Source organism: Miniopterus schreibersii (assembly GCF_964146895.1).
Source record: "Miniopterus schreibersii genome assembly, chromosome: 10".
In the NCBI taxonomy this organism is placed as follows: Eukaryota; Metazoa; Chordata; class Mammalia; order Chiroptera; family Miniopteridae; genus Miniopterus; species Miniopterus schreibersii.
Genome location: NC_138110.1, coordinates 18,456,870 through 18,475,804, shown reverse-complemented (window position 1 = coordinate 18,475,804; position 18,935 = coordinate 18,456,870). Strand labels below are relative to the sequence as shown.

The 18,935-nt window shown below is 35.8% G+C and overlaps 1 protein-coding gene across 1 annotated transcript in view; it reads left to right on the top strand.

Annotated features, from left to right (window-relative positions):
* Positions 1-18,935, top strand: part of DCC (DCC netrin 1 receptor) — a 957,719-nt gene that overhangs the window by 459,537 nt on the left and 479,247 nt on the right. Inside the window, exons 4-5 of the mRNA XM_081150263.1 lie at positions 11,133-11,283; positions 12,498-12,634. Coding sequence (XP_081006389.1) covers positions 11,133-11,283; positions 12,498-12,634 — 288 coding nt within the window. The remainder of the gene's footprint in view (positions 1-11,132; positions 11,284-12,497; positions 12,635-18,935) is intronic.

Sequence of the window (18,935 nt, the reverse complement as noted above, 5' to 3'; positions counted from 1 at the left end):
ATTTTAATTCATTACATTTAATGAAAACTTTGCTCCAAGTTCTATTTGAATGATATTAACTTTAGAAAGGAATTATGAGCTGAGGCAATAAACACCCCCCTCACATTCACACCCACACACATGTTATTGTTGTACTTGATTAAGCTTGTCTCATTTGCTATTGATCACATAAAGGGGCTGCTGAAGGAACATGTGTTTGTCCCATTTATTCTGAAGTTTGTAAGTTGGTTTAGAGGTCAAATACACAGATCCACAAGTACAAGCTTCTCTTAATTGCCACTATGGTTCTCTCATTTTTAAAATCATGAATATTCTTTCTGAATCGATTTCCACTTTCCAATCTGAGTAAGCACCAGATTGATGGAGTAATAAATTACATACATACATTGCTCATTCTTTAACACTTATTTAATCCATTACAATAAAGTCAATTAAAACAGAAACCTATCATATTATCAACATGATTTAGGAGCATTAAAGTGGAACCTGAATTGTTACCACTCTTTAAAATATACATTCTTCCATGGTCATTTAAGTACCTTGTTAAGTGAGAAATTTACCTATATTGCCTTAGTTTAACACATAAATGCTAATTACAAGTCTTGCAACTTTGTCCAACACTTGTTTTAACCACAGTTCATATAGAGAGTATTCAAATTTGTACATCTAGGCACACATTTGTGTGTCTAGGCAGTTATCTACTTCAAAATAATATATATGTTATTGTACTTATTCATGGTTATGTGAAATACATTTCAGGTTGTCGCTTTTATATAACAGGTATTTAATATTACCAAGTAATTGAGATCCATTAAATTCAGATTTAAAAAATCAAATAGCCGTTTCAAAATGCTATCTTTCCACAAGCAGTTTTAGTTTATTCACTAAATAAATCAATACTTTCTTCAACAACTTTTAAGTGAATCTTATACACCTGCCATCATGCTGGTTGTTAGGAGGACAAAGTTGGAAGACTGTGCCCTAAAGCGGCTGCAGTCTCGTGGGGGACACAGATAGAGCAGCACTTGAACCTTGCTGTGAAAGTATAAAGCAGGGGGCGCCATATGGTGCGTAAGAGGAAAGCACCGGTGTGCCAGTCTTGAACAACAAGTAGTAGCTAGGCAAAGAGAAGTAGGCACCAGGAAAAAAAAAAAAGCGTTTATAAGCAAAGCATAGAGGAAAGAGAAATAAAAGCCTTCGTAGCAGCTGCACACATTTGGTTTAACTGGATCATAGGGCGCAGGAAGGGTTGAAGGGAGACAAGTAAGGAAAATAAAGGACAGAAAGGAAGGTAAGGTAGAAGGTGTGGCATGAATCCCTAAAGGACTACCAAAAGTTGCTACGTAAGTGATATCACGGGATTCAGAAATGAAGATGGGTGGAGAGTTTAGGGCAGGTCTTGGAAACACATCATGTGTGTGTGTGTGGGTGGGGGCTGGAGTTCAGGGTCAACAGAAAGTAAGCAGAGGCAGTTTCCACTGAGATGGGAGTGGGGGAGTGGTGTATTGTGTTCAAAATAAGTTAGAAGATTTTAAGAGATTTCCCCATATTATACTTTCCAGATTAAATGAATAATTGTTTCATTCAATGGTAGGAAATTGGTAACTTAATTTTTTGATTAACGTTTTAAGACAGAAGTTGATTTTTTGCTTGGGAGGACTTGTACATTTTTAGCATATGAAGTTAGTATTGAAGTGTAAATAAATTTTTTTGAAATATTGATAACAAAATGCTAAGGGTTGCGGTGCTTTAAAATATCTTATTGTATGTGGTGGAGAATAGGTGAGGTGTTGACATGGCTGTTGAGATGGTCAGGTCCCCTTTACTCAGTTCTCATCACTCCTGAGAGCCAAGTAGTAGACTGAATTGCTGAAATATGAATTTGCTTTTGACATGAAGTTGAATAAAGTAAATGGCCCTTATGTTAGAATTTTTATTTCAGTTTTCTTATTGGCCTCATTGAATTGATCAATTTGTAATTCAACCTATTGTTCATTCATTTAACTACAATTAGGTGACTCTGGGTCCTGGATAGACCTGAACTAAACATCTGTATAATTAGAGTCATTAGCTTTTAATGGAATAAATTGGATCAAATTATATTTCAAATGATTTTTCTCTAAAATATTTATTTTTATTGAAATAAGTATTAACCAAAACAATTCCAAAAATCATATTAAAGAGAAAATTATGTTTTTTGTTTTTGTTTTTGTTTTTTAAGGATTTCTGGTACCAAGATTTATTTTTTATTTTTATTATTTTTTAATTTTATTATTGTTTAAAATATTACAGATGTCCCTTTTTCTCCCCAATGACCCATTCCACCCAGTCCCTCTCCCCACCATTGTCCATGTCCTTGGGTTGTGCATATATGCGTATAAATTCTTTGGTTACTCTCTCCCCCTCCACCCACCCGCCCTCCTCCATCCCTCTGACATTTGTAAGTCTCATCTATGCTTCCATGTCATTGAATATGTTTTTTAATTTAAAAAGTAGTTTCATTAGTTTGGTCATCACTAAGAATTATTACTAACTCAATGGGTGCATTAACATTTTTGGTTTGACTAAATATTACTTATATTTCAAAATCAAATATATTTGCTATCATTTGTTTTTACAGTTTCTACAGAATAATGAGCTATAGGGGATAACAGAAAGATACATTCTTTGTTTTTAAATTTATCTTCAAGCCAGCTAGTTAATTCGTATAGCTATATGACAGTATAAAGCAGTAAAATGGTAAATTCAGGAAAACATATCTAGTTCCAAATCAACACAGACAAGGAATAAATAAATTCTAGGTGGAAAATTTGGAAACTTTATAGAGATGATTACTTTTCTAGATCATCAGGAGAGGGATATTTGTAAAAAGGGGCAGCAGATGATAGATCTGGAATGAGAAGTTGAACCTACTTTATGAATAGCCTTGAATCCCATCTTAATCAATTAGGCGTGATTTTATTAAGTTTATTGATGATTGCAAATTCTTGAAGGTTTTTTGAACCATGGATACCATAATATAAACATACAGGCAGATAAACAGAAAGAACAAAGTGAAGAGCAAATAAGATTAATGTTTTTCGATGCACTGAAGGATTTTCCCATAGTCTGACTTTTTAGGCTAGTTTTGAAGAAAACTATTTCTGAATTCAGTTCATGTTAATTAATGAATATTTAAAATTTCCTATTTGAACTATTATAAGTTGTTAAAATCATGGAGTCTCACACCAGACTCAGTACAAATCTTGGTTTTAAAACTTACTACTTGTGCAATTTAGGGCAAGTTATTTAATCGAAGTCTTTATTTATCTTGTAAAATGCAGAGAGTAATAGAGTACATTTTATAGGGTGGTTATGAGGTTTTAATTTAATAGGCCAAATACAATACCTGGAATTAAGTCCTCGGTAGCTATTATATATAATTACTTTGGCATTTTAGAGATTCCAGTCTTAAAAAGAATTTGATTCTCCTGTCAAGATTATTTCTCTGATAATGAATTACCCAATTTTTATTCTAGATTTCTAAGTACTCATTTACCTACTGGTATTTAATTACATGTTTTATGCTATTTATCGATAGTACTAATTTCTGCATTTCCTTTTTACATCTATTAGAAACAGAGTCTCCTGCAACTATTTCTTCTCTAGTAACTCACTGTTACATGGTTTCCACCCTCAACCTTTCCATCAGTATAATTTGTTTTGCTGTATAAAATGCCACAAGAGGCCTGGTTTAGAAATAGGAGTTAGAAGATAAAAGACTGCCGGTATTTCATCTTTATTAGTCATTACCAGCTCATCTAATCCTCTAAAACTGTTAGTTTCTTTATGTGTTAAGATGAGAGGATAGACTAGATCAGCCTTTCCAAATCAGTCTCACTACCAAGGATCTCATTTATTATGTCATTCCACATATGTCCCCAAATCTGTCTTCATAAGTGTTTAAGAGTTCAAGTTTGCTAGACAAATTCTAATTACTGAAAATCATAAGACCATGCTGAGACATAACAATTATGGGTCATTAAATATGAGATGGTCCTACTTTTAGATTAATTTTAAAAAAAACCAATAGTAATAAGCTGCTTTATGTTATCACAAAAAATGCACCAAAAGAAGATAGTATACATTTTACTGCATACAACTGGACACACAGTGAACTGACCAAGCTCCATGAACAGCATGTCCTTGCTCCCCACAGATAACTTTAGCTTGCCCTCTTTGGTAACCAGGGCCTGGCACAGCATGGAAACCAATGGACAAACATGCTAGGTAGGAATTAGTTGCTGTAGGTCAGGTCTTCTAACCGCTATAAGATAATCAGTGTTTCACATGACATTGATGAAACTGAGTCTAATATGTTAGTAACCCTAAATTGGCTTACTGTGGATAGACAATTTCTGTTTGGTTTTTTAATTAACAAAAAACACAAAAAATAACAAGTCTTCACCTTTCAGTGCTATTTGGGGGGCATCAGTAATGTCCAGTATTTGAAGTTGAAGGTGCTTGAAATACTAGGGGACCTATTACATTTTTCTTGCATGTCTATGATTCTAATGCCCCTAGTGATATCTTCCTCACCAGACCACTAGGTTTTCTATTTCATTCTTTACCTTGACTGGCATATTTTATATATATATATATATATATATTATATATATATATAATATATATATGTTTTAAATATGTTTTTATTGATTTCAGAGAGAGGAAGGGAAAGGGAGAGACAGATAGAAACATCAATGATAAGAAAGTCATTGATCTGCTGCCTCCTACACCCCCCCCCCCCCCCACACTGGGGATTAAGTCCGTGACCCCGGCATGTGCCCTGACCAGGAATGGAACTGTGACCTCCTGGATCATAGGTCGATGCCCAACTGTTGAGCCACGCCAGCTGGGCTGATGTTAGATATTGATTATACTACCTCCTCTTAACTCCCGTTCTCTGATAGGTTGCTATTTCACATAAGGCCACAATATACTTGGAATTGTCCTCCACATGTAGGCATGAAGAGTTCTTAAAGAGGAGAGAGCCTGCCTTTTCCCATGAGTCTGTTGAAGTTGACATATGGTCAGCTCCACATTTACTAGGAATATGACACTCAGCAGCCCTGAGTGGATAACTGAAGGGTCAGGCAGCCTGCCCTGACTTACACACAGAGAGGCTTTCTCTGAAGCTGTGCAGAAGCCAAACCTATAACCAGTGAATGCAGAGGTCACAGAGGGTAATGAAAGAACCTGTGGACTTCCTCCTCCGGTCCTGTTTTACATCAGTTTATTCCTGGAATATAAAAAAAAAACCCAAAAATATATTTAGTCATGAGTTACAGGTACAACTTTATTGATTCAACATTGGCCAAATAGGAAATATTCCAAATACTTTTTTTTAATTAAAAAAGGGGGGAGGGATTAATTAAAAAATCTACTACTCTGGAAAGTTTTAAATGTCACTTTACGCATTTGTGTAAATTATGAAGATTTCTGGGTTCTCTAAATTAAATTTGACACATCACAATAGCAGCATTTGTTTTCTGGGCTTCTACTGTCAGCTATAAAATTTAGAAAAAAATATATAAATGAAAAACCTCTTTCTTCAGACCCGCTACTGATAGACTCCAAATTTGCCTGAGAGGCAGAAGGGATATGGCCATATGCCAGTGATAAGAACAGACGATTTCCTTTCTCCCTCTGAAGTCTAACTACAAATAGCAATATGTGTGTGTGCAGGGAGAGAGGAAGAGGAAATATGAACAGGGATATTCACAGAGAGAGAATGTCGTTTTGAGTTCTGAATTGGTGTAAATAAGGAAGGAAAGTAATAGAAACACAGAGTGCGTAACAGCTCCTGAGAAATGGCTCCCTCTCCCCACTCTGTTTAAAGCTCCTTGGCTTTCAGCCACATGGAGTTTCCATTTCTATTAAATAAATTTTGATTCCTGCTTTCAGCCTGGGTTAGAATAAAAGATGCTCTAAATAGGATTAGAAAGATTTATGAAATATGGAATATTTCACTCAGAGCACATGTTACAGGCACGCCTTGGAAATATTGGGGGTTCCATCCCAGAACCCCACAGTAAAGGGATATCACAATAAAATGAGTGAAAATCTTGTTGCCATTGGAGCATCTTGCCTTCAATTTGTAAAAAATGCAACAACTACAATGAGGCGTGCCTGCATAGTACCTGCTTGTGTTTGAGGACACACAACACCTATTGAATTACCTAAAACAGAACTAGATAGGGGATGCTAAGGAGTCAGCAGGGGAACAGTGGTTTAGCTCGAAATCGAGGATGCTGAGAGGGGAAACCCGCTTCATGAAGTTAAATTAATTTGTAACTTTCATGCCTGGGAAGAAACCAAAGAGACTACCCAATGGTAGCTTGCAGTGACCTTTCATTTCCAACTGGGAAAAAAGGGGGGGGGCAGTTGTATTCAGAAAGCATAAAAATGGAAAGAAAGTACTGGTTATTTTAAGGAAGACCGTTATTAAGCTGTGAAAACCCATATATTTTTCTTGCTCATACAGATACCAATAGTCCATAATTAAATTTCCTTATGCCTCAGTTTTCATTTAGATTCAGCCATGTAAGTTTAGTGTTGATGTTCCTATAGTTTAGGAACTGGCCCCATTAAAAGGAAGTCACTGTCATCACAGGGCGTGCATGCATCCTGGTTTGCCCAGGATAGGCCCTGTCACATCTGCTGTCTGAGAATATTATAAAGAGAGTTACCTTTCACTCTAAAACATGTCCCAGCTTGGATAACTTACACAGTCCACCTGGTCCTCAGTTACAAGGGAAGACAAAATGCTGTGGCCCCAAGGCATCTGGGGAAAGCAGAGTCTTACAGAGAGTTTCCAGCGGGCCTTGCAGACTCAGTTTGGCCAGTGTAATGGCCAGTGGAAACATTTTTGGGGGGCAGGAGGTAAATGCCTTTAAACAGAAAATACTCTTTCCACTTTCACGGTGTGCCTGCCCACACCTCTTTAGACATGAGCCCCGATGGCAGGTGAATTATTATTTCTGAATATGTGAAGCATAGGTAAATGTATCAGGTGATATGACCCGAGATGTCTCTTAACGGTTAATAATGTATTGCTCAAAGACAGGGATTGGAAATATTTAAGCTTTGTGCTGCCCTTCCTAAATGCAAAATAATGATGTTGTTGATGATTTTGATAATGAGGAGGAGGAAATAGATTTAATTTATCAATTTCTACTTGAAAGATGCAAAACTATCCCCATGTTGAAAGGAAATGGGCTTCTCGAATGTCTCAGAAGGATAGCTGATTTGCTGAGACTGTCTACATCAGTTTTTAAAGTGTGGCCCTATGGCATTTCCTGAGACGATTTCAGGAGTTGTGTGGGGTGAAACTCATTTTAAAGATAATATTTTTCTTTTTTGTATTTATTTTTGCTATGTTGACTTAAGGATGTCTTTAACGAATCAGTAAAATTTCTTAATTATGTTAAATCTCAATCCTTAAAAAACACATATTTTTAATAGTCTGCATGTCAAAATAGAAAATACGCATGAAGGATATGAAGGCAAAATGTTTTTTGAGGGACACTTACTTCTGTGAGCATTTGTGTTTCAAGTCGAATTAGTTACCTTGTCCCCCCACGGAACACCGTTTTTACTTGAAAGGACAATCAACAGAAAAACTGTAGCTATTCAGACTAGAGTACTAGTTATGCATTTTCTCAAAAAGTGAATGAAGTGGGCCAGTCAGCTCAAGGAAAATAGTATTTGCTGCCAAGAATGAATTCAAACTTTTAGGCTAAATTAGAAATTTGGAAAACTTGTACCCACCACTGGGAGTTTGACAGCCTTTTTGATGGGGTTGGTGGTGATAGTAACAAACGAGATTTTTTGATAGCGTATAATGAAATGTGTCAACATTTGGAAGACCTATCTAATCCAGTGTACCAATCCAAATCATCATTGATTGATGTGACAAAATCAGGCATGGGTAAAAGATGTATTCCAAATGCAAGATAGACCAATGGATTTTTATATAGTATAGCATAAAATGTTTATCAATATAGTGTCAGATTCCACATAACAACTCACTTTCAAGAAATTACTTATTGAGTTTGGGTTTAGAGTTAAAGGATGAAATCTACAATTACCTGAAAATGCTATTAAAATGTGCCTCCCTTTTCCAACTGCATATTGTTTGAAGTCAGTTATTTTCACATTAAGTCAACCAAATCAACATATCAGAACAAAGTGTAGAAATGACACAGTAACCTAGTTATTTTCCATTAAAGCACTCATTTAAAAATTCACAAAAATACAGGGTGGGGTAAAAGTAGGTTTACAGTTGTTCATATGGAAAAGAATACAATAAATAATAAAACAAGAATAAACTCTGTGTTTTGTGTACTCACAACTGTAAACCTACTTTGCCTCATACTATATAAAATATTACCACTTTTCTCACTAATATTTTTATTTTGGAAAATAGAGGGTTTTTTAAATTATTGATTAGAGAGAGGAAGGGAAAGAGAGAGAGAAACACTGATGTGAGACATTGCTTTTCTAGAGAGAGTGAGAGGGGGGAGAGGAAGAGAGAAAGAAGGAAAGACCAGTGTAGCCTTCAACCAAGGTACATACATACCCTTGACCGGAATTGAACCAAGATGCTTCAGGCTGATGGCAGATGCTCTAACCACTGAGCAAAATTGGCTGGGCCCAAGGGTTTTTCATTTACTCTATTATGGAGCTTAGAGGGAAATCTTTCATTTGCTCTTAATATATTTTCATTGTGTTTTAGTCATTAACTTTTAATTTTTTTTGTCCCTTGTATAATTTCCATCCACTTTGCAACACTAGAGTTTAAAGTAACTATTTTCTCTTAAAATAATATATGTTCCTATAAAAACCTTTAGAACATATAGAAAAATCTAAAGATGAAAATAAAAAGTCCCCATAATCCTTCATGTAAAGATAACCTTCGCAATTATATCACTATCCTCCCTATTTTGAAACACAAACATACTTTTTAAATTTATCTTTATTGTGGAAAATATTACAGATGTCCCCTTTTTTCTCTGTTAACCCCTTCCACCTCGCACCCACTCCCTGCCCCAGGCCTTTACTACACTATTGTCTGTGTCCATGGGTTATGCATATATGCATATAATTTCTTTGGTTAATCTCCCCCCATCCACCCATCCACCCCTACCTTGCCTCTGAGATTTGTCAGTCTGTCCCATGCTTCTTTGTCACTGAATCTATTTTGTTCATCAATTTATTATGTTCTTTAGATTCCACATATAAGCGATATCATGTGATATTTGTCTTTCTCTGCTCAGCTTATTTTGCTTAGCATAATACTCTCCAGTTTTGTTGCTACTTTTAAAAACCACCTTTTAAGGGAGAAAAATAAGGCAGACGTCAGGTTTAATAATGTCTGTGTAAATAGCCATAATTAACCTAATAGTACAAACATAAACCAAAAATCAAACTCAACCAAACAAATATATAAAAAAGGTCACTTGGTAATTTAAATCACTGGGATGGGTTTGATTTGTTTTCACTTTCATGTGTTATGTTTCCGTTATTTATTGCTACATAACAGGCCACTCTGAAATTTAGTGACTTAAAACAACATTTTATTATCTCTTAATTCTGGGGTTGCTCCTAGCAGTTTTTCTGCTGGTTTCGCTTTGATTCACTCATGTGCATTTGGCCGAGGTGGAAGGCCTCATTCATCTGTCAGTCAGTGCTGGTTTCTGGGTGGGGGCCTCAGTGACTCTCACCTTCCAGCTGCCTGGGCTAACAAGGTAGTCTCAGAAGGGGACATGGCAGAAACTGTAAGGCCTCGTTAGGCCTTGGTTCCAGAATTCATACAGTGTGACTCAACACCACAATCTATTGGTGAAAGCAAGCTCCAGGGCCAGAGTAGGTTTAGATCATGAGGAATTACACCATCGATTGTGGATTGAAGCACTTTGTGATTACATTTAATCTATCACAATGTTGTGAAACATATGAACTGTTTTTTATTAAAAACATTTCTATTAGTTTTTTTTGAAAATTCCCATAATATCATAATTTATTAGATTAGAGAAATATCTTTGGAGAAATGATACCAAACTTCTCTGCCAAAAGCTGACGTTTCCTTCTTACACCAATAAACGCAAAACGGATTAAAGACTTAAATCTTCAACTTGAAACCATAAAAATCCATAGGCAGTAAAATCTCAGATATTTTTCGTAGCAATATTTTTCCTGATATATTACCTCCGGCAAGGGAAACAAACAAAAAAATAAACAAATGGGACTACATGAAACTAAAAAGTTTTTGCACAGCAAAGGAAACTATCAGCTGGATGAAAAGACAAGCCACTGAATAGGAGAACATATTTGCCAATGATACATCTGATAAGGGCTTAATATCCAAAATTTATAGAGAATTTATATAACAGGAAATGCATTGGGTGAAGCAGAATGATGCACCAGTACTTTATTCACCCAGAATCTCAGCTCTAGGGACAAACTCAGTCTTTGTAAAGTTGTTAAAAATTAAAAATAATCACAAGGCTTAGAAACAGCCAAACATATTGTAATAAAGAACAAAGTTCAGTGTAGCCTCCTTTTTGAAGACAGCCGATATTTTCTTGGTACCTTCTATATTCTAACCCGCTGCACTTTGTATGTTATTTAACATAACTCTAACATGTCTATCTTATTTCCCAATCCACAGAAGCAATAAACAAAGCAGAAGGAAGTGGAAGAGATATTAGTGGCAGGCAAACTGAATATATTAAAAAGTTTGGGGTGATAGCATTTGCAGTAGTCGCTGATAATATTGTCTTGCTTTCTAATAAGGAGAAAGCAGCAAGGCCTTTAGCCCAGATGAGTGACTGTAATCTACTTTTTCCTCTTGCCTTATACCATGATATTATCAACAGCTGAGACTATCCCAATAGCATAATTCTAGAAGCTAGGGACAGAAAAACTCTTTTAGGAGTTTATTTCATACGTTTCATTGGCATCTTTCCCTTTTTCTGCCCTTCTCCATCACAGTGTCTTGCTGGGGGGGGGGGGGGGGGAAGATCAGAGCTACATTATTTACCTTGGCAATGTTTTTCATAAAAGATGTGATCCTGTGTTTTTCCCCACAGATCCAGGGCTGCATAGACAGCTTTATTTTCTGCAGAGACCTTCCAACGTCATAGCCGTCGAAGGAAAAGATGCCGTCCTGGAGTGCTGCGTTTCGGGCCACCCTCCCCCGAGTTTCACCTGGTTACGAGGAGAGGAAGTCGTCCAACTCAGGTCTTGGAAATTTAAGGCTCTCCTGAAGTGTGTGTTACTGTGTATCTTTTTCTAACTGGATATAAGTACCTACAAATATTAGGGTGTTTGATAATTATTGAATGTTTTTCCACATCCCTTGATGTTATACAGTATATGAAAGACATTTAGCCACGTGGGTAAAGGGTTGGGGAATGGTCAAAATCTATGGGATCAATTCTGAAAGGAAATATTAAAAGCCAGGGTTGCCGTTGAGGTGATCCTGCCCAAAGTGTCTTCAGCAAAGATACTCTGAAGGATCTCATCGTAAGGAAGTAGTATAGAGAGTAAAATAAATACTTCTTAAGAAACCAAAATTTCTTGAATTCAAAATATAGCATTCAAATATAGTGGGTCTGTGTGACTTCTGTTAGCTCCAATTATATCTCTCATCATCTTCTTTAGAACAAATATTTCAGATAAGGCAGAACTTGGCTGGCTTTGAATTACTGGACATTAATGTTAAGGCATAGTTAGAAAGTAAACTCTTAATAGAATGGGACATTTAGTTCAAAACATTTTGATTAAATGGGTTTCACTTAAGAAATTAATTTCATTGATTTTGAGGTTTGGCGTGCTCCTTTTCAACACATTTATTTTCTACGGTGAGATAGGTTCACAGACAAGAAGTTAATCTTTAAATTTAATTTTCCTTAAACCTTTACTTATATAACAACAATAAGTGGTACGGGATCACAGTCCATCTGAGAATATTAAAGCATTCGGGAAATCCATTTCCATCTTCAGCGTGTCAAGATGTGTGCCCTGAACATAACCAGGCATCCTTGGTGCAGTGTGAAACATGGTTTTGTACAAAGGTTACTAAGTTGGATGGCAGGCCACAGGACATTGACTTCCACTGTGGGAACACTTTCTCTGGACCTTGAAGTTTCCAAATTCAGAATGAAAGAACTGGACCAGATTATCTATAATTTTTTTTCTCAGTACTGACAATTAGTTTCAAGTTTAATCTACTTCAGTTCTTTGATCACTGCACACAGACTTCCAGTGGGCATGGTTTACCTGGAATGAATTTCTGACCAATAAGTGCAATATTATCAAGCCCCCACAATATAGAATTTCTTTTCAGTTTTATAATTTCAGCTTTCGTGGAGTTCATTTAAACCCTTGAGTATCTTGCTGATATACACGTATGTTAATTTACTCCCTAATTGTATGTGCCTTATGTCTTACAGGTCCAAAAAGTATTCACTATTGGGTGGAAGCAACTTGCTTATCTCAAATGTGACAGATGATGACAGTGGAACTTACACCTGTGTTGTCACATATAAAAATGAGAACATTAGTGCCTCTGCAGAGCTCACAGTCTTGGGTAAGTTAATGGCTCAAAATGAGTTTACATTGTATTCTTCAAAATATATCAGCATGGCGCTTTAAATGCTTATCACTGAATTGCTTCCTATGCTTTCTAGTGGGAAAATGCAATCTCAGTACTCCACATATATCCTTGCTCTGCTTTGATTGATCGCATAGGGGTTAAATGCAGTGTTTGAATACTTGCTCATTGATTAAAATCCAGATTCATCACCTTTAGTCTAATTACTTCAGTGATACAATTGAAACCTACCAAAAGTTATTATTTAACAAATGTGTTAAAAAAACACACAAATGAGAGGTTCCAAAATATATTATCTGGGGAAAATAAATGAAGAAATGAATGAGATAAGTTGCATAAAAACATGAACCTCAATGGAAAAGTCAGTTGTCATTTGAGATGACAGGGTATCCAAGAGCAAATTCAGATGTGTTGCTAAAATCGTTTTGTTAAGATGGAAGAACTGTAGATGTTATATTGAAAGTGAATCATTAAAATCACATACATCTAAAGAAAACTTGCATGGCAAGAATCTAATTTAAAGAAATTTAAGGGCCAGGGATGGGTTCAAATTATTCAGAAAGGCAGGGTCACTGGTTATCATTGCAAATTAATCATCTTTATGTGTGGTAGGTACTCAAACAGATGCATATTTTATCATCTCCAGATTTTTTTTTTAGTTAATTTCATTTGAATTATGTAGTTTGGAGAAGGTACTTTAACATTTGAATTTCAATTGATTTTTCCTGCAACAACAAAAAATTGTCTACCAGTCTTTGGATTAGTTTTCCTCTGGAATAAATCTTTTTACCTTTTAAAGAGTCCAGGAAAAATCATAGGCTCTTTAAAATTTATTCAGTAAAAATGCAAAGGTTCGGGTACAATGATTATGCCTGCTAGCCTGTATCAGAATATTATTATGCTATCCATTTTGCTTTTTAGATTTAAAGTTTATTTAGAAAATGCTCTCATCTGTGGACAGGGTAATAATGCATATGATGGGTGAGGCAATGGACTTGTTTGTTCTTTGATGAAACCATAAATATTACAGTAAGAATAGGCAAGGGACTTTAATTCTTTGGTTTTAGAGATAATGCTATTCTAACTAAAATATCATCTGTCTTTAAAATGGCAACAATTTCATTTACTCTCATTTTATTATATGAAAGTTTTTGGTGAAACAAAGAACTTTTACATTTGTATCATCAAAATACTGTAACATAGAATGGCTGTCATAGAAATTATCTTGTGATTTGTATTACTGAGCATAAGGCAAATGCAGTTATGGAACGAGATAAAATTTATAGTGATTATAGATAAACCTCTAATTACAAATGCATGAGGTCAAATTATATATCAAATGAATGCATAATATTTAAATATGTAATACTTCATTAGTATCTAAAATATATATAAACTTGAATTTCTGAGACTACATTAATTAGCCAAGAAATATATGTACATACATAAATATCTGCACACATGTTGACATCTATGGCATCTTCCTCTGTGTATTCCTATGCGTGTGTATGTTCTCCAGTTCTTTATTATTGAGAATTATCTTGTTTCCAAGTTTTATTTAACAAAAAACAAATACTGAGCTGATAATTCTTATTAATATATCTTTGCATTTATTTGCTTATAACCTAAGGAAAATTATCACAGAAATGGTTATATTCTCACTGGCAGTGCAAGAATTTGCCTGTCATCAAAAGACTGCATTCTTTTCCAGCCCCCAATATTTGCTTATTTAACAATTTTTAAAAATGAAGTCTCCTTTTTCTAATTTGCATCCCTATTAAATTCAGGTTTCTTTTTATAGTTTTAATGTCCATCAGCATTTTTGTGAGTTGGTCATCAATCTTTTTTGACCTTTATATTTTATTGAAATAGTCATCTTCATTTTGTTTATTTGTAGGAGCTGTTTATATAGGAATAATTGTAACTATGCTGTTTATGTTCCTTGTGTGTATTTTGTTGTCGTTGTTGTTTTTATTTTTTTATTTTTAGATTTTATATAGGGTACCAAGTCTTTTTCTTTATGGCGGTTGGCTTTGTTGCCTTTAGACATACATTTTTCTTCTAAATGGACTACCCTATTTCTAAAAGTCTGGATGTAATTACATGTTGAATATGGAAATTAGATGTAGTACTAATTTTTATAAAATAGATAGAACTGTGTTCATATCTTGGGTCTTTTGGGTGTTTTTTTTTGGAGGGGTGGGGGGGTAGAATCCTGTTGGTAATTGGGTACACATTTTAAAGATCTCCCCACAGCCCTAGTATAATTTATAACTATTGTAGAAGGCATAATTTAATTTAGGAGGTGGTTCTAATACTGTTTTAACTATTCTACCCAGGCTTTAAAATGAATATTGATGTAATAAAAATTTTGATACAGTCTTTGACTATTCTGATGTAAAGGTAAGTTAATCTTACAAGACAGCATTTATATGAAAAATAGAATTTATTACTTTTTTTATGTGGAAGATGAGACAATAACTTCATTATCAGTGTTATTCAAATTTAGTTTCATTTTTAAGAATTTAAGCATAGTTTAAATTCTTCATAAGGAAAAACCCCACAAAAAATATAAGCTTGTGCTTATAAGCCTTAATCATGCATTTTATCAGACTCTTGTTTTTCATTTCAATGTGTGGTTCTTTCTTGCATCTAGACTGGCTTTGAATGTGAACTTGCATGAACTAACAGACTTTTCAAGTAGGATTCATTTTATATACAACAAGATAAAGAAAAATGCTGTGGTTTTTTTTGAACAGTTTCAGAACTAATATACATTAAATATTATTTAAAACATTTACATTACAGAATGAAAATGAAAGGTTCCATAATAAACCTCTTGGAGAAATCTACATTAGAAAAAATTAAGGACAAAGTTATCTAAAATATAAATTCATTTATGGAAGTATTCTAAATACCAACCATTGATGTCAGTGATTCTGACCTATGAAATAGCCATCGATATGGTATTGGTGGACATATTTTGCGTTCATGCACCACACTAGGTTCTGGGAAGGCTACCAAAGGTTTGAGGTCTGGCTTCAATAGGACTGTAGTATAATCACACATGTATAAATCGGTTGTTCTAATGCTGTATGAGTAGGATTTCTCTCATATTGTGCGTAAACTTGGATTCAGTGACGATATGAAGAGTCGATAGTCTCTGCTGTCATAAGGTGGAGCCTAAAGCAGTGGTGGCAGGAGGGGTCCTGAAGAGGGTGCAGAGCCAGGCTCTCTGACACTGTTTCCAGCTTCCATTTCATCTAAACCGCTAGTGCCATGATGAGCTGAAGAATGGCAGTCTGTCCATTCTTATTTTCAAAATGTCCAGCTTTCTGACTGAAGGATTATAATCACCATTTCTGAAAATATATTCACTTTTTCCTTTACTTACTCATCTCCACCCTCACGCGCACTTCCATACCCACAGCGAGACAGCCCCTAATTAGCATTCAGGAGATTGGCCACTGCCTTAGGTCTAGATTGATTCGTCTTCTGAATCGATGCATACATGCATTCTTTAAAAAGTATTTGATCTTTAACCAATAAAGCTCCAACCTTGGACAAGCCCTGTGTACTGTTCATACACACACAGAAGAAGGCAGGTGAAAAGGTCACTGTTCAGCAGAAGCCGCTAGGTCTAACACCCATGAGAAAATGAAAACATTTTTGAATTTTCCAGGAAGGGTTCCAGAAATTCTTTTAAAGAGATCTGTAGCAATATATTCAATCTACTATTAAAAGTTTACCTCTGTGTGTAGGTTTTTTCAACTATTTGCCTTATCAGCTTCCTAGAGGAATGTTGGCTAGAATTGGCACCGACTGGTGTAGGATACAAATAAGTCTGATAGGTCAGTCTTTTGCACGTAATTGAAGACTTGAAGCCAAATCTAAGAGTTCCCCATATCCTCCATGGCATGAGTGGCACATATCACTTCACATGGTGCTTGAGTTTGTACTTCTCCCAAGTAAACACCTCTGCAAAGAAGTCCTTTGATGAAGGTGTTCCTCCTGAAGGAACTTCTCCTTAGGAAACAGGGTTCCCTGGGCCCCCTGTTATGAATGTGTGTGTTCAGAAGGGCTCTCTCCATTGGCCTGAGCATTTCCACCTTAAACACGTATGTTCTTTAAGCCTGATGGTAGTGTCTTTAGAATAACACTTCTTATCGACAATTCACCATATATTTTCTATTTTTGAGAAAAATTATCTTCAAAATCCATTTCCATAGTTTCTTAAATGAATATCATTATCTCAACCCTTAAATAATGTACTGATTCTGCAAATGTAACCATAATCGGCCAAGCTACTCAGAAAGTTTTAGAAAAATTATCTTAAAAGGGAGTTAAGAAGACAGCAGATTAAGATACATGGGAGAAGTAAAAAGAAACACACCCAAAACTGTTAAAAACTATCATTTTGTAATGAAAAAGCCCACGTTGGTAACTCACTTCATTTTGAAAATGCTTTTGAATAATAAAAAGATGGCTGAATATATAGTGAATTAACCAGTTACAGTTTCCAGTCCCAGACATACAACTGAACCACAGCATTAGCAGTAAAGCAGCAAACAATAGTTGGGTGCCTCTGTGTGCTCTGCCAAGTACTCTTTGGGCACAGAAAGGCAGGTATGACAGACCCAGGCCTCAGAGACTCATAAGGTAAACAGACACTAAGTAGGCAATTACTGGAAGCCCAAAGAACAGTTGGAAAAAGGAAGGCCCCAGGGCCCTGAATAAAGAGTGCAACACAGATGGAGAATGGGAGGTGGGGGTTGGGGGCAGGGGCAGGGGCAGGGGCTGGGGGAGAGCTCCCTGGGCAGAGGGAGTAGTTGGGCAAAGGTTTGGAGATAAGCAAGGATGGGGAAGAGGAAGTGATTTTATGTGACTGAAGATTGTGGGCACAAAGGGAATCTGACGGTGGATTGAAAAGTGACATAGATCCTGAGTGTGCTGCTAATGTGGTTAGATTTTTATCTTAAAGGCAATGGAAAGGTTTTTGAGTTGTGGCTTACTAGCTTCATCTTGACCAGTTATCTGACTCTGTAATCCTCCTTTCTTAATGTGTAAAGAATGATAATTATTTCTTCATGGGATTTGGTGACTGCTTGGGTGTGAGAATTGAGAGAGAAGGATCTCAGAATAGCAAGGCATAGCTTTGGGTGCTCCGGGAAATAAAGAATTACAAGATGCTCTTCCAGCCCTCGTGAGAAGCCTAAAGCATAGTTGCAAAGATCAAGCAGAAACAAACAAACAGAATAAAATGCCAAACATTAAAACACCCCATGCACTCTCTTTGTACCCGGTTTTCCTCATCTATAAAATGTACAAAGCAACAACTGATCCCCACATAATTCTCATGAATCATGGAGGAATCCCGTAGTGATGTCTTAGTGTTACACAGGTTTTTTTGGGGGGCAGTAATCTTTAGAAACATAGACAAAAAAGCCGTTTTGTGGCACAAGGATGATATCCAAATTTGTGCAGCATTTTGTATTTTTTACTTTCCTCTGTGCCTCTGAAGCCTGCTATTCACACTTTCTTCCCAACTAGATTGTATGAAACTTAAAAACAGATGCCATTTGTGTCTTCATCTTGGCCACTCAGACTCTTGGTTTGTTCTCTGGCTCATCTGAGTTTTAAACATAAGAAATACAACTGTACGTATATCCTACACAAGTTACCTATCTTTCTATCAAAATATTTTATAAGCTCTTCATCGATACTCAAGTTTTTTTCATACACTGAATTGTTTTCGCCAAAATTCATATGTTGAAGCCTTAATCACCACTGTATTTGAACACAGGGCCTTTAAGGAGGTGGTTAAGAGTAAATGATGTCATAAGAGTAGAGCTCTAATCCAACACAAACGGTCTCTATAAGAATAGGAAGAGGCATCGTAGCACTCTGTCTCTCAGTGCATGCACACCGAAAACAGGACATGTAAGGACACAGAGAAGGCACAGCCTGCAAGCCAAGGAGAGATGTCTCACCAGAAACCAACCCTGCTGGAACCATGATCTTAGACTCCCTTCATCCAGAACTTTGAGCAATAAATTTATGTTGTCTGAGCCACCCAGAACCATGAATTTTCTTATGGTAGCTCAACAAGACTAATGTAAACCCAGAAAGACCATTTGCTCTATGCATTATATTGTTAAAAAGATTCTTGATCAGTTTCATAGGGACATAAGCTAAAATGGAGAAGTAATATTAGCAATATTCAATACATATTGTTGGTACTGACCATCTTAAATTCCCAAGGGTGTGAAAAATAATA